The 19,308-nt window shown below is 37.1% G+C and overlaps 2 protein-coding genes across 4 annotated transcripts; both read right to left on the reverse strand.

The window, feature by feature from the left end:
* On the reverse strand, nt 996-3,372 carry LOC109715178 (L-type lectin-domain containing receptor kinase S.6-like). The gene has a single exon (XM_020240062.1). The coding sequence runs from the start codon at nt 2,435-2,437 to the stop codon at nt 1,040-1,042; it is 1,398 nt and encodes a 465-aa protein (XP_020095651.1). The 5' UTR covers nt 2,438-3,372; the 3' UTR covers nt 996-1,039.
* Nucleotides 6,928-19,220, reverse strand: LOC109715179 (KIN17-like protein). 3 transcript variants are annotated; one of them, XR_002217544.1, is made up of 3 exons: nt 17,817-19,220; nt 10,729-10,810; nt 6,928-7,577 (listed from the first exon to the last, which is right to left on the reverse strand). XR_002217544.1 is itself a non-coding variant. In XM_020240063.1 (2 exons), exon 1 carries the CDS (start codon nt 19,095-19,097, stop codon nt 17,847-17,849), a length of 1,251 nt encoding a protein of 416 aa, XP_020095652.1. In that variant the 5' UTR covers nt 19,098-19,220; the 3' UTR covers nt 10,446-10,810; nt 17,817-17,846. The 3 variants fall into 3 exon arrangements, 1 of the variants encoding a protein (XP_020095652.1); XR_002217545.1 differs by lacking the exon at nt 6,928-7,577 and adding an exon at nt 16,928-17,053 and having other exon boundaries at nt 10,446-10,810; XM_020240063.1 differs by lacking the exon at nt 6,928-7,577 and having other exon boundaries at nt 10,446-10,810.

Below are 19,308 nucleotides of genomic sequence, written 5' to 3' on the forward strand. Positions count from 1 at the left end.
GTTTACGATTGAAAAAGAATTGTAATTCCTACCATCTCTTATCCAAATACTAATTCCTATTTGGTTTAAAAACAAAAAATGACAATGATAAAACAATAGATAAAAATTAACTTTCATACGACAGTGTTACAGGATGATAATTCAATTTGGATTGTAAAATACTTCAACAGAGAAAGTTATAAATGAAGGCTCTTGCATTAAACATTGGGTATTGAATGAAAATAGAACCAATTTTCGTTTTGCTTATAAAAATAGCTTTTGAATAAGAATATTGTAGAATTACAGTTTATTTTCGATTGTAGATCTAGCATCCTTTTTCAAAAAAAGCAAATAAACAAAAGATTACTGGATTATATTCAGTTTGGATTGTAAAATAGTTTAACAGAGAAAGTTATAAATGAAAGCTTTTGCATTAAACATTGGGCATTGAATGACAATAGAGCCAATTTTTGTTTTATTTATAAAAATAGCTTTTGGATGAGAATATTGCAGAATTATAGTTTATTTTTGGTTGTAGATCTAGCATCACTTTCACAAAAAAAAAAAAAGACAAAAAAATACAAATGAAGGTGAAGGTTTTTTTATTAAACATCAGACACTGTATGACAAAAAAAATTGATTTTTTTAAAAAAAAACTCTCAATTTTATCATAGTTGCTATAGATATGTAAATAAAGTAAATTGCATCTATGATCTCAAACTATGAAATGGATGATATTTTAGTCCTTAAATTTTAATTTGTTATAAATTTTGGCTCGAACTTTCAAAATTATTATAGTTAAGTCACAATCTAATTTAATTGACTAAATATTGAAACATGAGTGATATATAAACAATATGACATCTTAATGATTGTCGCATCATCAATCGTAATATTGTTATATCAGTTATATTTACGTTAGCGATACATTAATATTTAGCCAACTAAATTAAAATGTAGAACTTAATTACGACAACACTAAAAGTTTGAAAAAGAAATTATAACAAATAAAACATGCAATTTATTCTATTGGAATATATTCATATACGTGCGTATTGTATTAGCTGCAACTAAAGTAGGTAGTACTAGCATCACCAGAAGATCGGGAGCACGTATCTTGGGCGGTCGTCGACGACGACGAAGGCTGCGGCGGCAGCGGAGACAGCAGCCTGACGACGACGTTTGACCCAGAGGGCAGCACCCCTTGGTACACAGTGGCGGAGGCGCCGTGGCCCAAGATGTTGCTGTCGTGGAATTCTGTGGTCGCAGACATTACCTCGTCCAAAGAAATCCTCGTCGGCACTTTCATCCTTGGTTCGCCGTTCACCGAGCTGTGTTTTCTGCTCCTGGTGCTGCTGGCCCCGTCATCACCGCCGCAGTTGCAGTCGCCGCAGTCCAAGTTCCATCGGAAACGGCACCAGAGAGTCACCGTGGTCGATGCTGCAATCAAGAAGAGAACGCCGGCAATGCCCCCGATGACCGGACCCCACCGAGGCAGACAGGGAGGCGGAGGACTGATCTCATCGCCAGGATTCAGTGATTCATCGCTGCCGGTGCTGCTGTCCTTGCCGTCGGCTGGTGAAGAAGGTGGGGGAGGAGCGGAACGTGAAGAGGAGGAGAAGCCGAAGGTGCGGAAGCTCCAGTTGCCCACGAGGTGAAGGGCGGCGCCGCGGCCGTTGGAGGCGGAGAAGCCGACGTACATGAACTCTCGGAGGAGCGCGGAGAGGTCGACGGGTGCGACGAGCAGCGGGCACGGCGGGCGCGAGCGCGAGTAGCCAAGCCAGATCCGCAGCGTCTTGCGGGCGGCGCGGTAGTCGACCCACGCCGTCATGGGCACCCCCCGCTTGAGGTCGACGCCGGCGTTGCGGGCGGGGGCGGCGGCGGTGGAGAAGATGGCGCCGCCGTCGACGCCCACGTGGTTGTCGTCGATGTCGCGGAGCAGGGGGTCGAGGTTGGTGTCGAACTCTACGGCGACGGTGGCGGGGTCGGCGGCGGCGGATCTGTCGGAGAAGAGGCCCAAGAAGCCGTTGGCGGCGCCGAGGAAGCGGGGGTCGGAGGTGAGGAGGAAGGCGAGGCCGTCGCCGAAGCAGGGGAAGGGGGCGAGGTGGCGGGCGGAGTCTGAGGTGGAGGATGAGCAGGTGGTGGGTCGGATGGAGAATGTGAAGGTGGTGGCGAAGGAGGCCGGGGCGCGGGTGGCGCGATCAAGAAAGCGGACCGGGCGGGAGTAGAGGGCTCGGCCGGCGCCGATGCCGGTGGTGAGGGTGTCGCAGGTGAGGCTGATGGTGCCGTTCTTGAGCGACGCCTCGCCGAGGAGGGTCATGTTGCTGTCCCACGCGATGCGGTCGAGGATGCCGCTGCCGCTGCCCGTCGAGATGGACATCCCGGCGTCGGCGGAGGAAGCTGCAGGGGACGCGGAGACAAAGAGGACGAGGAGACACAGCAGAAGCGCCCACTCCATCTCGTTCGCGCTCTCTCTCTTTCTCTCTCTCTCCCAGAACCAGAAATCGGAAAAGCGAGACGATGTGCCGTTGTCGCGTCAAGAAACAGAGTACAGAGTTTGAAGCAGGGGAGAAGCGAAAGGAAAAACGATTTGATGATGGCAGTGTTCGGAATATTTATAAACGGTTGAATCCAAGCCAACGGTTCGGAATATTTAGGCTGGTGCTAATATTCTATTTGATCCTATCCAAATTATGTTGTTGGTTGTTACTTGTTAAACGCAATGTTTCTTATGAAGTAATTAGTCCTGTGTCGGAGAGATTGGACGTCTTTTTAGAAACTCAATCCAACCTAGTAAACTTTGATAATTTTCGTGTCTTGTTCTTGTAATGATATTTTATTTGGTAAGTTAGTTTCTGTTGATTAATTTGATACCCGTCGTTTGACTGAACAATACTCGAATTAATTGGAGGCAAGTGACCTAACACCCGTTTATTTAATTTTGGTAAAATTATAGAAATATGTTATGGTAACAAAAATTCTTTTTGTATAGTTTTTGAAAATAAGGGTACAAATCGTTAAAAGAATTTGATCTCTAAAAGGTTCTGCTCTGATTGTTGTGCAATTTTGAAAAATGTGTACTATAGAAACTGTGCTTATTTTGTAAAATTATACTATTCAATAACTTGCTCTCTTTTAAAGGTTTGATTGGTTAAATAATCTTACAATGTGATCTCTTAATATTTTGCTTAAATTACGTTGGCCATGTGAATTTGAATTTTGTGGTAGAAGCTAACTTCGATTTTGTGATGTACTACCTAGTACAATTTTATAACACACCTTCAGATGCAATTTTGTGATAACCCTTCAGATGCTATTTAAATGCATCTTCGGGTGATTTGGCTTTGGGATCGCACCTTCAAGTGCATGTGATGTGTGTTTAGAATCTTTGCCAACAGATCACTAGTTACCGGAGAATTTTATTTCAAATCTAATTTTATTTCAAATCTAATTTTAAAATAAGAGTGCTTTTGTTTAAATTTTTTTCCTCTTTGTTCTTTGTGAAATATACTTTTATAAGACACAAAATTCTAAATTGAGTTTTTTGAATTTTACTAAACTCAGTGATCGTTTGTTTTTGTAACAAAATTATATTTGAATATTTAGAAAATATTTTATTCGTATACTTAATACAACTTTTGTGGTGTATAGTTGTTTACGCAGATATGAAGTCTAGTCAGCTTGTGGGAGATAGGGACCGAGTAATCACACTGAGATTTTTTTGTTTTTGAATTATTGTTAATAAAATTAGATAGGGTAGTTAGTTTAAAATTTAATTTGTGACTGACATAAAATATATTCGCTTGGTTAGAGTTGTCGCGAAATTTTGTTTACCTAGTTAGTTAAGTATTTGTAAAACTTTTAGCAATAAATTTAGTTTTGTGGATTCAAATCTGATAAGTATTTAATTTGATTTTGTAATTGACTATTTTGCTTGATATCTACATATTTTGTTGCCTTGCATGTTTGTCCCTCGGGTTTGGAGCGTGATAAATAGTTGAAATCACACTTGTTCTAAACTTGACCCGTCATAAACCTAAACCACCTTCGAATTCTGGTCCGATAATCATGTCTTCTACCCTAGTTTCACCACCTGCCATACCACCCAGTCCATTCGTTTCCGATCTTTCGCCACTTCTATCAATCTGCCATACCACCCAGTCCATTCGTTTCCGATCTTTCGCCACTTCTATCAATCTCCATCGATTGAAGAGTTACAAACCTCTTCTACCACAAATTGAGCTTGAAACAATAGCGGTTATCCTTTGTCGCCAGAACGTGATCCCTGTGATGCAATATCACAAATTCATCGATCCCTTCATCAATGTTTCAACTAAAGAAGTTCATATGCCAAAACCTCAGGGTACCTCAGGGTGTTGATCTTCCTTTCTACGAGATGATCGCAGTATTACTAATAAAATTTATTCGACATTCAAGTGCCGGACGACATCATATTTGTATTATGGTTTGGTACTTCCAGCTGCTTCTCCCAATCATGATGCTCTCGAAGAGGAGATCATTCGCAGCAGAAGTGAATGATGCACAACCGAATTTGGACAGGACTTGGATCAAGCCGTCTTGTTATTTATTTGTCAATTTCTTGTAATAAGTTTGATTGAGTCGTTTGTATTTTATTTTTCTAATTTTCATAATTATTATTTTTGTTAATTTATTTGGGCCATTGTTTTTAGGATTTTAGGATTTTCCTGGGCCTTCTAAAGAAAAGAAATCACACCAAAAAATCATTATAAAGACCAAGAAATCGCACCAAAAAAAAATTCAAAAAAATCGTAGAAATTTTTGAAAGAAAAAACTATAAAATACCCCCAAAATATTTATTTACCTATAATTACCAATTAAAAATGAAACATCACAAATACCTACCTCCCTATTATACACACTTCTCTTCGTAAAAGTTTGGCCCCCTCAAAGTGTTCCCATAAGCGACCAAAAAATCATTATTAAAACACCAGGAAATCCCAAAAGATGTTCAAAAAATCCTATAGAATTTTTAAAAAAAACTCCAATCCGAAAAAAATCCCTCAATATTGTAAGTTAGTATCGGATTTAGATAGTACATTAAAGACCAGAGATATTTCTCGGAAGCAAGAGCACATCCAACTTCCAAATAGTATAATCGAGTAAAGCAAACTTATTATATGGTGTAGATAATGGAGAACCAAATAAATTCATGCAGGCACTCATGGTGCAAATTGAAAAAGGATTCAACACTCTAACCACAAATCTCCAAAGAAGATGTGAAGCTTCAGAAATTGAAAGGCCGTGTTATTCAAATCCCTCTCAAGTAATCAAGAACAACTCTACCAACCAACTTCTACCTAACCTGACTACGAAAAAGTACGGCAAATCAGATAATGGCGCAGATACATACATCTATACGAATCCGCAACCACCATCTAACCCCCCCAAATGGAGAAGTTCGACACAATTAGCCCTAGGACTAGTATTATAATTGTTATATCACAGTTATAATTTGAATCTGGATTCTTAATTACACTCCTTTTTTCTTTTTAATCGGATCAGGACTCTTTGAATCTTGTGACCTATAAATAGATGGCCAATCTCGTTGTGGTGCTTTTGAAGAGTTAGTTTCCTTCGACTGGTGAAATACAAGCATAATATACTTCATCGAAGGCAACACAATGCTTTGAAGAATCCCAACGCGTGTTATGGTGTAATCAAACCTTATCAATTAGTACAAGCCATGATACCCCATCAGGTCTCCTCTCCACCGATCGTCTTCTTTGCCAATCTACCATCACTTCCTCATCTCCGCCATCATCACCTTCGTTGTCGCTTGGATTGGCCATGGGATCGTGAATGTAGTGGAGCAAATCAAGAACCATCAGCACTAGGGCACCATGATTTTCTAGCTAGGACACGACAAGCAAGGATTGAAGTATCGTAACACAAGGATGTGTCGGTTGTCACTGACAGGATACAGCACAAGCATGCCTCCGTGCCGACACATGGCACGCTTGCGGGCGAATGAATACGCATGACCTCTTAGTAGCATGCTTTGGCACGATTTTCGTAGTTTTTATGTTCCCAATATATCTTTTTGAAAAATAATTATAAATATTGGCTCTTTTTAACTTCCTATACTCAGAAATTTTAATATAGTGGTAAGTTTTTTATAGATGTAAAATGAAATAAAACTATAGCTCATAGAGAATAAAAATTTAAAGTAGATTAACTTTAAAAATTCTTTTGGTTTTATCTTTTTTTAGAACTTAAAAAATTATAAAATACAAAATTAGAGAAAAAAAAATTTTCTTAAAATTTTTATGCAATTTGCAAGATTCAACCATATTGATTCTACGACCGACCGCCACGGGGCGATACTTAATCCTTGACGGCAAGACAAGAAACTAAAACTAGAGTTTCCACTTGTGACCAAGAGGAGCAGCTTGTTGTTCGCGTCAGGATTTCCTCTACAACAAGTAAGAGCAACATACTTGCAGGCTGACATCACAATTGAGTTCTATATCTCGAATGAACAATCCAATCTAGAAGTTTCTCATCAAAGAAAAGGATGTGTGATTTCTTACGTACACAATTTATTTTCTGCGAAGCTTTTTGCTTAAGAAACTGCACTGACTAGAACCAAACACAAGCAATCCATAGCCTAGTCTAAACCATTAGTAGCCATTAATCATCTTCAGCCACCCATATATTTAACTCTAATCAAGTCGACCTTGAGATGCTAATTGAATCTAGCCATACTGAGCTATATCGAGCCTAGTTAATCCAAAACCGAGACAAATGCTGATTTTTTAATTCAAATTAAATCAATTTCAATCAAATTTCTTTAACTTTTGTAGCTTACCACCCAGAAAAAGATCTCAGAAAACATGCTATGTTTTTCCCGTAATGATGCGTTGACAGGCGACCATAAAATCCATGACAACGTGTGGCACGAGAAGATGAAAAAATCAAATATGGAACTTACCAACAGCAGCAACGCCGACTATCATGGTCCACATAACAAATAAAGTCAACATTAACAGCCTCACCCTTCCATCTAAAGGTGGAATTTTTCTTTCTAACCAGACTCTTGACAAACGGCTATGCTTAGGAAATCCCGGGTCACCAAGCCGAGCTCAAGCAAACTAGTAACTCATGATCTAAAGTAATCCAAACCAAGATCCTCTACAATTTTGTTTTAGTAATTTTATATAGCCTAAATTACATAAAACCCCCTTGTGCGTACCCACTTTTTCACTTTTCCTCGACTTTCAAAACCTACATTTTGCCCTTTTAAAATTTCAGAAATATTTTCAGAGAGGTACACATTAATGGAGAGGGTAAAATAACCAAATTGCCCTTACTTCTTTTACAAGGAAAATATTAGGGATTTTACCTCGCCTGTTCTCTTCTCCAATAACGAAGATATTTCTATCGCACTTTCAGCATCCTAAGAACTATGAATGAAAGGAGGTGTGCCTGCAGTGAAATCCAATAGCACTTATTCGATCCACCATACTTGATGATATGCCTCCTGGATTAATGCATATAGCTTCATCGGTACGAGCTGCCAAGAGATGGTTTTTGCTAACATGTAGATCTGTATCAACCTAGAGAAACCACGACATGATCGAGTGACTAAATTTTCCCATCTTTCCATCTACGATCACTTGGGCTGGATTTTTGAGCGGAAGCAGTTCTTTAACTACTAAAATACATTAAAGGGAAAAGGAAAGCAAGAAATCTGTTCGCATTCTTTCATATTAATAAAGAAGCAATCCACGGTTTTCAATTGAACAAGAACCAAATTGCCTAACGGTCTTTTAGCTATACTCACATGAATCCAGAAGTTGAGAATAGCCACATGAATCCTAAAGTTCAGATTTGGTCTATCCCAATGTGTTCATTTGCACAGTGCTCTTTAAAATATTTTGCATATTAGTTTTGCGAACGAGTATCAAGTAGAGTTTAAGAGTCATAGAAACATATAAACTAAATGGTCACGAAAGGCGATCCACTAGAATGCATAAAGATTAGGCTAATGGCAAAGAGACCAGCATTGATCTAGGCTTTGTGCAAGACTAAAGCTTCCAAAGAAAAGTTTCAAAGCCCTATATGTTTTTATGTGAAGGAAAAAATTGCAGCATAATCCACCAAATACAGAAGGTCAGAAGCTGACTGGTGCCGTGATAAAGGAAAGGTGTAATTAGGGCCTTTGCTATAATCTTGAGAAAAAGTAGACCATCAATCAAGAACGATTCTATGTTAATATTCGTAATGATGGAAGACCACCAGATAAAATAACACACCTTAGAAATAGATTTGCCCTCAGAAGAGGGTGCCTATTATGTAAATTAGAATGACTAATGTAGGAGTATTTCATATGTATTATGGATTAGAAAGTAAGTAGATTCCAGCAATACATTTTGAGCAAGGACGCTCATAAATGAAATACTTATGAGATCACAGGTTTCCAACTACTGAATTTAACAAGTTTTCTTAACAAAAGGACCTTCCTGCTAAATGAGTAATTTTCATATATTGGAGTGTTCATCTAATATTGAAATTATAATAATTGTCAAAGTATCACCTTAACTCCCCTCGTGGACACCTTTACATAAGAGGGTTGTCCAGGCAGCGGCAAACATTGATCAAGAACATTTGGATAATCTAGGTACCGAAAACAATAGGTGGCGTCCTAAGCACCCCCTAACCCACTTTGATAGTCGCCTAGGCACTTCTTAGGCAATTGATTAAGATTTTCACATGAAGTTCAAATATTTATTGAAGTAAACAATATACTTAGTTCTACTTTCAAAGAACAAAGGTTATGTGATAATAATACAAAAGAATATGATCGATGACAATTAAACAAAACAATGATGTGATCTCTCTTTAGAAAATTTTATCTGAAACATGAAATTGGACCTTCTGTTGTAACATAAAATTCACGCCTATCTTATGTTTTCTCCTCTTTTTTTCACTTTTACTAATGATTTCTGATATTTACGTGAAGAACTAATGAACAAATAGTATAGACTGTATAGTAATAAAATATTAAAGGTGGACAGTAAAGTAGTAATAAAATATTAAAGGCCAACTACATTATATGAAGTTCTTATATTGGGCTATTAAGATAGTTTTCTTTCAATCATAATGACAGCCTAGATCAATAAGCAACCCGCCTAATGATTTGGGTTTGCCTAGGCAATTAGGGGATCCCTCCAGCTAGGGACCCGTCACCACTTTGACAACCTTGATAGATGTTGATCCTATATTGTACCAAAGAATAGCGATACTCTTTTAGAGAGTGCAATTAGGCGAAGAGGGATCGACAGGTGGTTGTCAATGTCATAACATATATGCATATTAGAGCAAGTTCCCTTTTCTTAAACATATAACTATAAGAATTCATTTGGGACAGAAACATACACAATATTTAGTAATTTCTTTCAAAAATACCTAGCTCTCTTATTAAGAAGTATACCACAAAGGAATACACACACACACACACACACAAACATAACACAAGTACGGAAAATATATATATAGTGCCTTTATCATCTATAAACCAAGGTTTAAAGTGCCGTGGCACGGGGGGAGCCGGTGTTTGCCTGACATGGTACGCAATCGGTACGCTTCCGTGCTCACACATGGTACGCTGATACGCATATGACCTCCTACTGGCACGCTTTGGCACGGACTTATTTCAGTTTTTTTTGTTCCAATAAGCTTTTATTGAAAGATTTAATCAAATAATTATGCAAATTTGCTATGTATAGTTTACTATACTTATCAATTCACATATTTGTAAGCTTTTTTGTATGTAAAGTACAACAATACCTGATACAAAATAAAAATTTTTACACATTAGAATTTTTAAAATGCAAAGATTTCTTTCTTTCTTTCTTTCTTTCTTTCTTTTGACCATATTATAGTCTTTCTTTTATAAAATACAAAAAAATTATTTTTAAAATTATTTTAAAAAATATTTGAAAATTTTATTTTAGAAAGTATTTGAAAAAAAAATTTAATTAATTTTTTCAAAAAATTATTAGATCTATCAAAAAAATTAAGCAATAAATTATATGACAAATAAATTAAATAAATTTAAGTATCAATTGATTTAATTTAGCTTTTAATTTTATCAGTATTTTCAATCTTCTAACGTAAAAATAAAATTCTATGTTTGATGTGCCTCAAAATTTGTTTATTGAGTTCGATTTTGTTTTCCAAATTCGTCAAAAGTTTCGTGATGCGACAAATTTTGATAAAATAATTTGTGAAGAAAAAATGAATGTCTGTGGTGGAAGCGGAGGACTCGGGCCCCCCACGGTATGGATCGGATATGTAAATTAAAAATTTGCCCATACCATGCCCCCATCTTGGGGGCGTGGTAAGTGCCGCCCCATGCTGTGCCGGCACGTTGCGGCACTTTAATACTATAAACCTCTTTGCACATATTTACAACATAAAAATTAAAAATTCAAATCTAGGTCTTCGAATTTCTGTAAGATAATGTTAGTGTACAAGTTAACGCTCATTGAGGCCCCTAAGCATGATTGATAACGCAACACATTCTATATACTCACAGAAGAAAGTACAGCTAGAGCACCCCTCACAAGAAAGTCTAACACATATTGTACAAAATAAATTAGCCAGTTTTTAAAACCTAGAATTGAATTGTGATTGCAATAACAAATTATTTATTAGTTGTACAAAAGCATAACAAAACAAAGTTATAACGATCAAGGAAAATACCTCATACTGATGATTCATTGTTGCTTCTGTTAAACTAAAAGCATCTGTAAGCACACCTGACGCAACAGAACTCAAAAGAATCCTAGCAATGAATATACAAAGAGTGGGGATCAGCTAAGCAAAAGAAACATGCTATGTTGTGTAGACATCATCAAATAAAACAGAAATAAGACCATATAAAACAAGTATAGAATGATGCCTTCTGTGACAGGTTCAATAACAAATAAGCCTTAACAATATAATTACAGACAACGAACAAACAATAAACGGCTTATATAGTGTGAAACAACCGCTATACTCTATAAGCTTAAGTTGTTAGAGAACGGTGTTTATATATTTTTATATTTAACACTTCCCCTCACGTCTGGGCTCGAGACTTTTTAGTAGGCCTATGACGTGGGCTTGAATTAAATGGGAAAAAATTAATATGTTAGGAGCCTGACGTGACTCAAACTCAGAACCTCCTGCTCTGATACCATGGGAAACAACCATCGTACTCTAAAAGCTTAAGCTGTTAAAGAACAGTGTTTATATATTTTTATATTTAACATATGTCATAACAATAGTGTTCGAGTGTATCCCGCTACTTCCTCTCGAACCATACTATACTAGTATTATTATTTGATCATTGAATCATTTATTTCTCTTGAAATCGGTTTAATTCTTATTTCTACACACGTCTTTTTTTAGGAGGTCGACATCCATTATGTGGCATAGGTGTTATATCATGTACGAAACTTAATAATATACCACTTCTACGAATGGCTCGTAATGCTGCATCTCTTCGGAGACCAGGACCCTTCATCATAACTTTTGCTCGTTGCATACCTTGATCAACCACTGTATGAATAGCATTTACCACTGTGGTTTGAGCAGCATAAGGTGTTCCTCTTCTTGTGCCTTTGAATCCAGAAGTACCAGTGGAGGCCCAAAAAACTACCCGACCTCGTACATCTATAATAGTTATAATAGTATTGTTGAAACTCACTTGAACATGAATAATGCCCTTTGGTATTCTACGCCCATTCTTACGTGAACCAATATGCCCATTCCANCTATGTGAACCAATTCTTGGTATAGCTTTTGTCATATTTTATCATTTCATATTTATGAGTCAGAAATATACAAAAAGAAAAGATACGGAGATATCCATTTCATGTTAAAACAGATCCTTTACCTTATTTTTACATAAGGTACTTATTTTAGAATTTTGGAAAGTAAAGTTATTTTTTAGAAAGATTACCCTTGTCTCTGTTTATGTTTCGGATTGGAACAAATCACTATAATTCGCCCACGCCTGCGAATCAGTCGACATTTTTCACAAATTTTACGAACGGAAGCCCTTATTTTCATATTTTTTATTCCTTACCTTAATTCTGAATTTACTTCTTGGAAGAGAATAAGTCTCTTGAATTTTTTTTTTTTTAACTTCGAATTGTATACCCATGGTTAAAAAAATAACCTAATCGTTCGAATCTTTGTTGCGAAGTCGATAAATTATACGTCCCCTGGTTGAATCATAACGTCTCATTTTTAACTTCATTCAGCAATACTAAGTTGGTCCCCTGCATATTAAATAGATCCTCCCTGAAACATATCCTAGAATTAGATCTTCATTATCTAAACGGACCCGGAACATACCGTTGGGAAGTGATTCAGTAATTAAACCCTCATGAATCAATTTTTGTTCTTTCATTCCAGGTAACCTCCTTGAAGTATCTACTAATGGAGGAAGAGTTATATAACTCACTTTTCCTCTCTATTTTACAAATAGGAAGTTAGAGATCAAATTCGGATACCAGAGGTGGAAGATTACCATATATAACACAAAATTTCTCCTCCAATTCTTTCTAGTCGAGCTTCTCGATCTGTTATTATACCTCGAGAAGTAGAAAGAATTACAATTCCCATTCCACCTAAAATCTTAGGAATTCGTTGATAGTTGGAATAAATTCGTAAGCCGGGTCGGCTGATACGCTTTAAAATGGTTCTAGTTTTATATATTCCTTTTCTGGTTTTTCTATGTCGCAGAGTTGAAACCAAGAAATATTTGTTACTTTCCTGATGTTTCCGAACGTTTTCAATAAAACCTTCTCGTAGAAGTATTTTAACAATGTTTTCGGTGATATTTGTAGATGCTATTCGAACCCTTCCTTTTTTATCCATGTCAGCATTTCTTATAGAAGTTATTAGATCGGCAATAGTGTCCCTACCCATGACGAACTAGAATTATAGGTTCCCCCTAATTTTGATATAATCAACATGTTTCCTTTTTTTTTTCCTTTTTTTTTTATAAAGTATATACGTGAGACACAATCTACTAATTTGATCTATTTGATCTATTTCAGATACCCTACTATATCATAGTCTCATCTACTACTATTTATAATACTTCGGGAGCTAATGAAACTATTTTAGTAAAATTCAACTGTCTCAATTCTCGAGCGATCGCACCAAAAACTCGAGTTCCTTTTGGATTTCCTTCTTAATCAATGACAACTGTAGCATTGTCATCATATCGTATTATCATACCGTTTTCCCGTTTGAGTTCTTTATATGTACGTACAATTACAGCTCTAATTACTTCTGATCTTTCTAGAGGCATATTGGAAACTGCTTCTTTGATTACAGCAACAATAACATCACCAATATGAGCATATCGGTGATTACCAGCTCCTATGATTCGAATACACATCAATTTTCGAGCTCCGCTGTTATCCGCTACATTCAAAAGCGTCCGAGGTTGAATCATATCATTCTTATTTCAATCTGTTATGTTAATGCAAAAGTACGAAAGAAACAAAAGAAATATTGTCCGTCCAGAAATAAATAAACCTGCGGTTGTTTTTTCATCCCCAATACTCCTTTTTGTTTAGTTACATTCTATCCTGAAATAAGAAATTGAGTTCGTATAGGCATTTTGCGCGCAGCTATCTCAATAGCTGCTCTAGCTACAGTATCTGATACTCCACCTATTTCGTAAAGTATTCGACCCCGTTTAACAACAAATACCCAATATTCAGGGGATCCCTTCCCCGAACCCATACGTGTTTCCGCGGGTCTTACTGTTACAGGTTTTCTTGGAAATATACGTACCCATATTTTTCCACCACGACGCACATATCATTTCATTGCTCTTTGCCCTGCTTCTATTTGTCTAGCTGTAATCCAAGCAGGTTCAAGTGCCTTAAGAGCGTATCTGCCGAAACAAATATCATTGCCTCGACAAGATATTCCTTTCATTCTTCCTCTATGTTGTTTACGAAATCTGGTTCTTTTGGGGTTATAGTCGATGGTTGTTTCTTAATTCCATCTCTACTACAGAACCGGACAGGAGAGTTTCTTCTCATTCAGCACCTCGTGAATGAAAGGATTCAAATTCAATAATATTATAGATACACATTAATAGATAATACACCAAGTAATGGCTTTTATTGATATTGAATTTCTTACATAGGAAGGAAGATGTAGATACAAGATATACAATACAGCTAGACGTGTGTGTACATTTATGTATCTTTATAGATAATGTAATGTTTCTCTTTTTTATTTTTATAACATAACGAATCCTTTCCTTATTTTTTTTGACCTCTATCAATTACGACAAAAGATTGTAATCCAATAAATAAAGATTTCACAGGCGAATATTTACTCTTTCCTGTTCATTCGTAGGTTCAATTCATACCTCTCAGAATAAATCAATTTTTTCTTGGTCCGTTCCGCCATCCCACCCAATGAATTATTAGGATTTGTTTTCAATAGAATCCTATGCAATCACAGGTTCTGTCATTCCTATAGCTTCTCCATTAATGGTTAGGTCCGAACTTTGCAATGGAGCTTCCAACAAAATTCGTTCCTGAGAAAATTTCCTCAGTTTTTATTAACCCGAATGCTCTTTATTATTTTATTTTATTTAAAATTATTTCATTTAGAAATTCTTATATTTCTAATTATCTTATCAGTATTGATGCTTTATCACACTGCCTTTTATGACGTGATTCATAGACCATACATATTGGAATCATATATCATTGATATTTTTGTTCTTTCTTTCTATCATCCTTCCATTTATCCATATCCCTTTATTTTTTTTTTTTGCTTTACAACCCATAATCAGATTTATTTTTTCTTGAAAGAATTTCAGTTGCTACAACCATATGATAGATCCTATTCTTTATATATCACTATGTTTGGATTGGGTACAAGAAGGGGGATAAGGGGGTTACCCCCTCATTGTACCCAAACAGCTCATTTGGTAGGTGGGATACAACCTTGTTCCACCTCACCCGGTACAAGTGGTGTATAAGTGGGAACCTCCACGCAAGAGAGAAAGAGATTTTTATTTTAAATACATTTAAATTTTTAAATTTAATAATTTATAATTTAAATTTAAATTTATAATTTTAAATTAAATTTTAAGTTTAAATTTAAAATTTTAAATTTGATATTTTTAGTTTTTAAATTTTAAATTGAATATTTTGTATCTTTCAAATTTAAATTTTGTCTTAAATTTAAAATTTGATATTTAAAATTAAAATTTTGAAAATTAAAATTTTAAATTTTAATTTCAAAATTTAAAATTTAAAAGTTAAAATTTTCAATTTAAAATTATAAGTTTAAAAATTTAAATTCAATTATAGGGGTAATATCATTATTTTCTATTTATAACTACCAACTATTTCACCTTATACTCACATTTTTATCTAAACACAATTTTTCTAGTTCCAGCTTATACTCACATTTTCATCCAAACAAAAAAATACCCTTATTCTTATAAAAACCTATACTTGTACCCATCCCCGGTATAACTAATTCCTACTAATTCCCGAACCAAACGGAGCCATAGTGACCGTTTCTCAGGATCTTGACAATACGAAGCAATAAGTTGGTTATTAGTTTATTTTATATAATTACAAAGTTTAAAGCAGGGGTCAGTCTACTTTTTTTTTAATCCCAACTTGAAACTATAAAGAAAAAACTAATGAGTCACACACTAAGCATAGCAATTATACCAATGATCAATCAAATTTTATTTAACCTATTAGAATTGTTCTTTTTTTAACGGAAAAAGAATGATGGAGTTTGTCATTTTTTGTTTTATCACTGGACAGAATGGGAAGACAGGGTCGATTATTTCTTGTCTACAAATATCCAAATTTTTATACCTACTACTCCATAAATAGTTCGAATTGTATAGGAACAATGATCAATTTTAGCGCTTGATCGCGAATTGTTTGTAAGGGAACTCTACCCTCTCTAATCCATTTGCCACATGCAATTTCTTTTCCGTCGATACGGCCTGCTATTTGCACTTGAATTCCCTTTGTATCCGTTTGTTCAGTTAATTCAATAGCTTTTTTCATTGCTTTTCGAAACGAAACTCTATTTTTTAATTGTAAAGCTATATATTCTGCAAGAATATTAGGTTGTCCATAAGGTTTTTCAACTCTTGTGATAGCAATGTTGAGTCTCCGGTTTACAGAATGAAACTCCTTTTGTACATTCATCTGTAATTCTTTGATTCCTCGTGTTTGCCCCTCTATTAATAATTTGGGAATCCAATATAGATTATGACTTGGATCAAATTGATATTTTTTTGAATTGTTATACATGCAATTCCCTCGAAACCTGAGGATATTTTTCTATTTTTTTGTACATAGTTCTTGATACAATTCCATATTATTTTCATCTTCCTGTAGACCCACGGAATAATTTTTTGGTTGTGTGAACCAAAAGGAATGATGACTTTTTGTTGTACCAAGTCTTAAACCAAGTGGATTCATTTTTTGTCCTATATTTTTCAATTATATATTTTTTTTAATATGAATCTAAATCTTAGATTGATCTAAAAATGATTCAGATTTCTCTTTTAATACAATTGTTATATGACGTGTCAGTCTTTTTATCAGATAACTACGTCCTCGAGCCCGGGGTCTTGACTTTTTCACAATAGTACCCCTATTGGCTTCGGCTTTACTAATGAATAAATCAACTTTGTTCAAACTTCAAACCCATATTATGATTAGCATTTGCTGCCGCAGAATAAACCAATTTTAGAATGGGATAAGATGCTCAATAAGGCATGATTCTAGTATCATAAGTGTTTCCTCATAGGAACGCCCGCGAATCTGATCTATTACTCTTTGTGCTTTTAAAACAAACATACATATATGTTGAGCTAAAACTTTTACTTCTTTACCTGAACTTGAGTTCTTTATCATAGGTTGAATACAATTTAAGGATTTGAATGGTTAGATATCTTCCTTAGTCTGTGGTTCGTGAATATCTCTCAATGAAATGTAGCCATAAATGCAAATGTGTATACCTTACAAAAATCATTTGTTCACATAGCATTTCAGTATCAGAATGACTAGGATTCACAAAATATATAGCAAAACAAGTTGAGAACAATGTTTTTGTAATTTCATCTTAAGTACAAAGAGGCCCTACAAGTTTAACTTCGATCCACTGCTAGAACCTAAAATCATGCCGTAATAATGCTAGGTCCTAAAATCATGCCGTAATAAATTGGAAAAGAACAAAATCCAATCAGCACTCCCAAGTATTAGGAGTATATGTTAAAATCAATAAAGAATGTAGTTTCGTACAGCCATAACAGTCATTATGCCAAATGAAAAACCACAAATAGTTATTGTGAAGTCACCAAACTGATTTAATCTGCTTTTTAAAGCATAATCCTTGTCTCATTGGCAGGTGAACTATAAAAATAATAATAATAATAAAAAGGCATGTCCTTGATCTCATATTGCATGGAACCTATAAATCCCCATCCCTCATCTGAGCTCATTTCTATTACTTTATAACTAATTTTGCACTCAACTTTGTAAGATTTTCNTTGTCTCATTGGCAGGTGAACTATAAAAATAATAATAATAATAAAAAGGCATGTCCTTGATCTCATATTGCATGGAACCTATAAATCCCCATCCCTCATCTGAGCTCATTTCTATTACTTTATAACTAATTTTGCACTCAACTTTGTAAGATTTTCCAGCACAGCAAGAAAATAGGATTCAAGCTCAACTATTAATTTAAGACTTGGCAAAACAAGCTAAAGAACAGCATACCTTTTCTCTGGACATCAAATCAGTAGTTTCTCACTGAAAGATTTTGCAGATGTCCTCATACTCTACAGCTTTAAGAACCCTCCCATCATAAACCCCCTTCTCAATTTGCACCTTCGCGCAAAACTTCTCCGTATCCACTGAAATTAACCTCGCATTCGACCCCCTATACGCTCCATTGACTACTCTTACAAGCCCTCCAATCTGCGGGATCACCGTCTCCAGCTCCTCCTGATCAACTCTAAGCACGTGCTTGCTCTCCAGCATCTCAATCTCACCAACATACTTATCAACGACCCTTTTCACCACCCCTTTCTGCTTATAATAACCTTTTTCCGCTAAGGTCTTACTCATCACCTTCACGACGATCCCCTCGCAAAGCCAGTAGTCCTTTCTATTGATCTTCTCTTTCGCCTTCTCCTCCTCCCTCATCAATTCGTCCAACGCCGACAAACCGGCACCACCTCCCAAAGCACCAACCCTAATACTGCTGCTATTCTTCGCGTTCTTGCTCTCCGAATCGGGTACGTCGCCGAACGCTAACTTGGGGGCGGACTTTGAGGCCGCAGCCTCATTACTAGGTTTGGAAGAGACCGAGGCGGATTGGGATTGGAGTAAAAATGCGACCTTTCCGCCGGGGGGATTGCCAGTAATCCCGGAGCCGGCACCATCCGTGTGAGATGCGGTGGGATTGTTGGGATCGGAAGCTAGAGGCGTCTCGGCAACAGCGACGGAGACAGCGGCGGCGCGCTCGATCTGGTGGGCGATGGCGCGCTCCTGGCGCTCCTCGTCGGCCAGGTCGGCCTTGTGGCGCTTGGCCTTGAGGCGGTCCTTGAAGAGGGTCTCGGAGTCGCGGTCGACGTAGGTGATGAACCAGCCCTTGGGGGTGTCCTCGACCTTGCACTGGCCGGTGCGGCCGAGGTGCTTGACGAATTCGGTGAGGGTGGCCCACTGGGTGGAGTTCATGTGGACGTGGTGGCGGTCGGCGATGTACTCGTTGTAGACGACGGTGGCGGCGACGCGGGAGAAGCGGTGGGAGCGGCGCATGAGGTCGAGGAAGGCGCGCTCGAACTCCTCGGAGAAGCCGCCGACGATGCGGTCGGGGTTCTGGCCGAAGACCTGCATCTGGCGCTGGTGGCCCTCGCCCATGCAGTGGCACTTGAACCCGTTCTCGTCGCGGCACTGCTTCTGGCACATCTGGCAATACCACCGCAGCTTCTGCAGCCCCTTCGCCTTGATCCGGTTCGCGATCGCCTTCGGCGTCAGGAACTCGTTCTTCCCCATCGATCCACCCACCCGATCGGATCAAAAACAAATGGGGGACGAAGAGGGCCGGGCCGGGAGGACGCAAGGAGACGAAGAAAACCTTATGCGGAGGAATGGACAGAGGACAGAGGAAAGCTAATGCCATATCTAGCCCTATTATTAAAGGAAATATAAGTATACAGGTAGTATATTTCTATCGGTAAATTCTAATTCTAATTTTGAGTAAATT

Source organism: Ananas comosus, linkage group 9 (genome assembly GCF_001540865.1).
Source record: "Ananas comosus cultivar F153 linkage group 9, ASM154086v1, whole genome shotgun sequence".
Taxonomy (NCBI): Eukaryota; Viridiplantae; Streptophyta; class Magnoliopsida; order Poales; family Bromeliaceae; genus Ananas; species Ananas comosus.

Excerpts from the sequence above, each read along its gene's own strand:
- LOC109715179 (XM_020240063.1), bottom strand. The coding sequence starts at position 19,097 with ATGGGGAAGAACGAGTTCCTGACGCCGAAGGCGATCGCGAACCGGATC.
- LOC109715178 (XM_020240062.1), bottom strand. The coding sequence starts at position 2,437 with ATGGAGTGGGCGCTTCTGCTGTGTCTCCTCGTCCTCTTTGTCTCCGCG.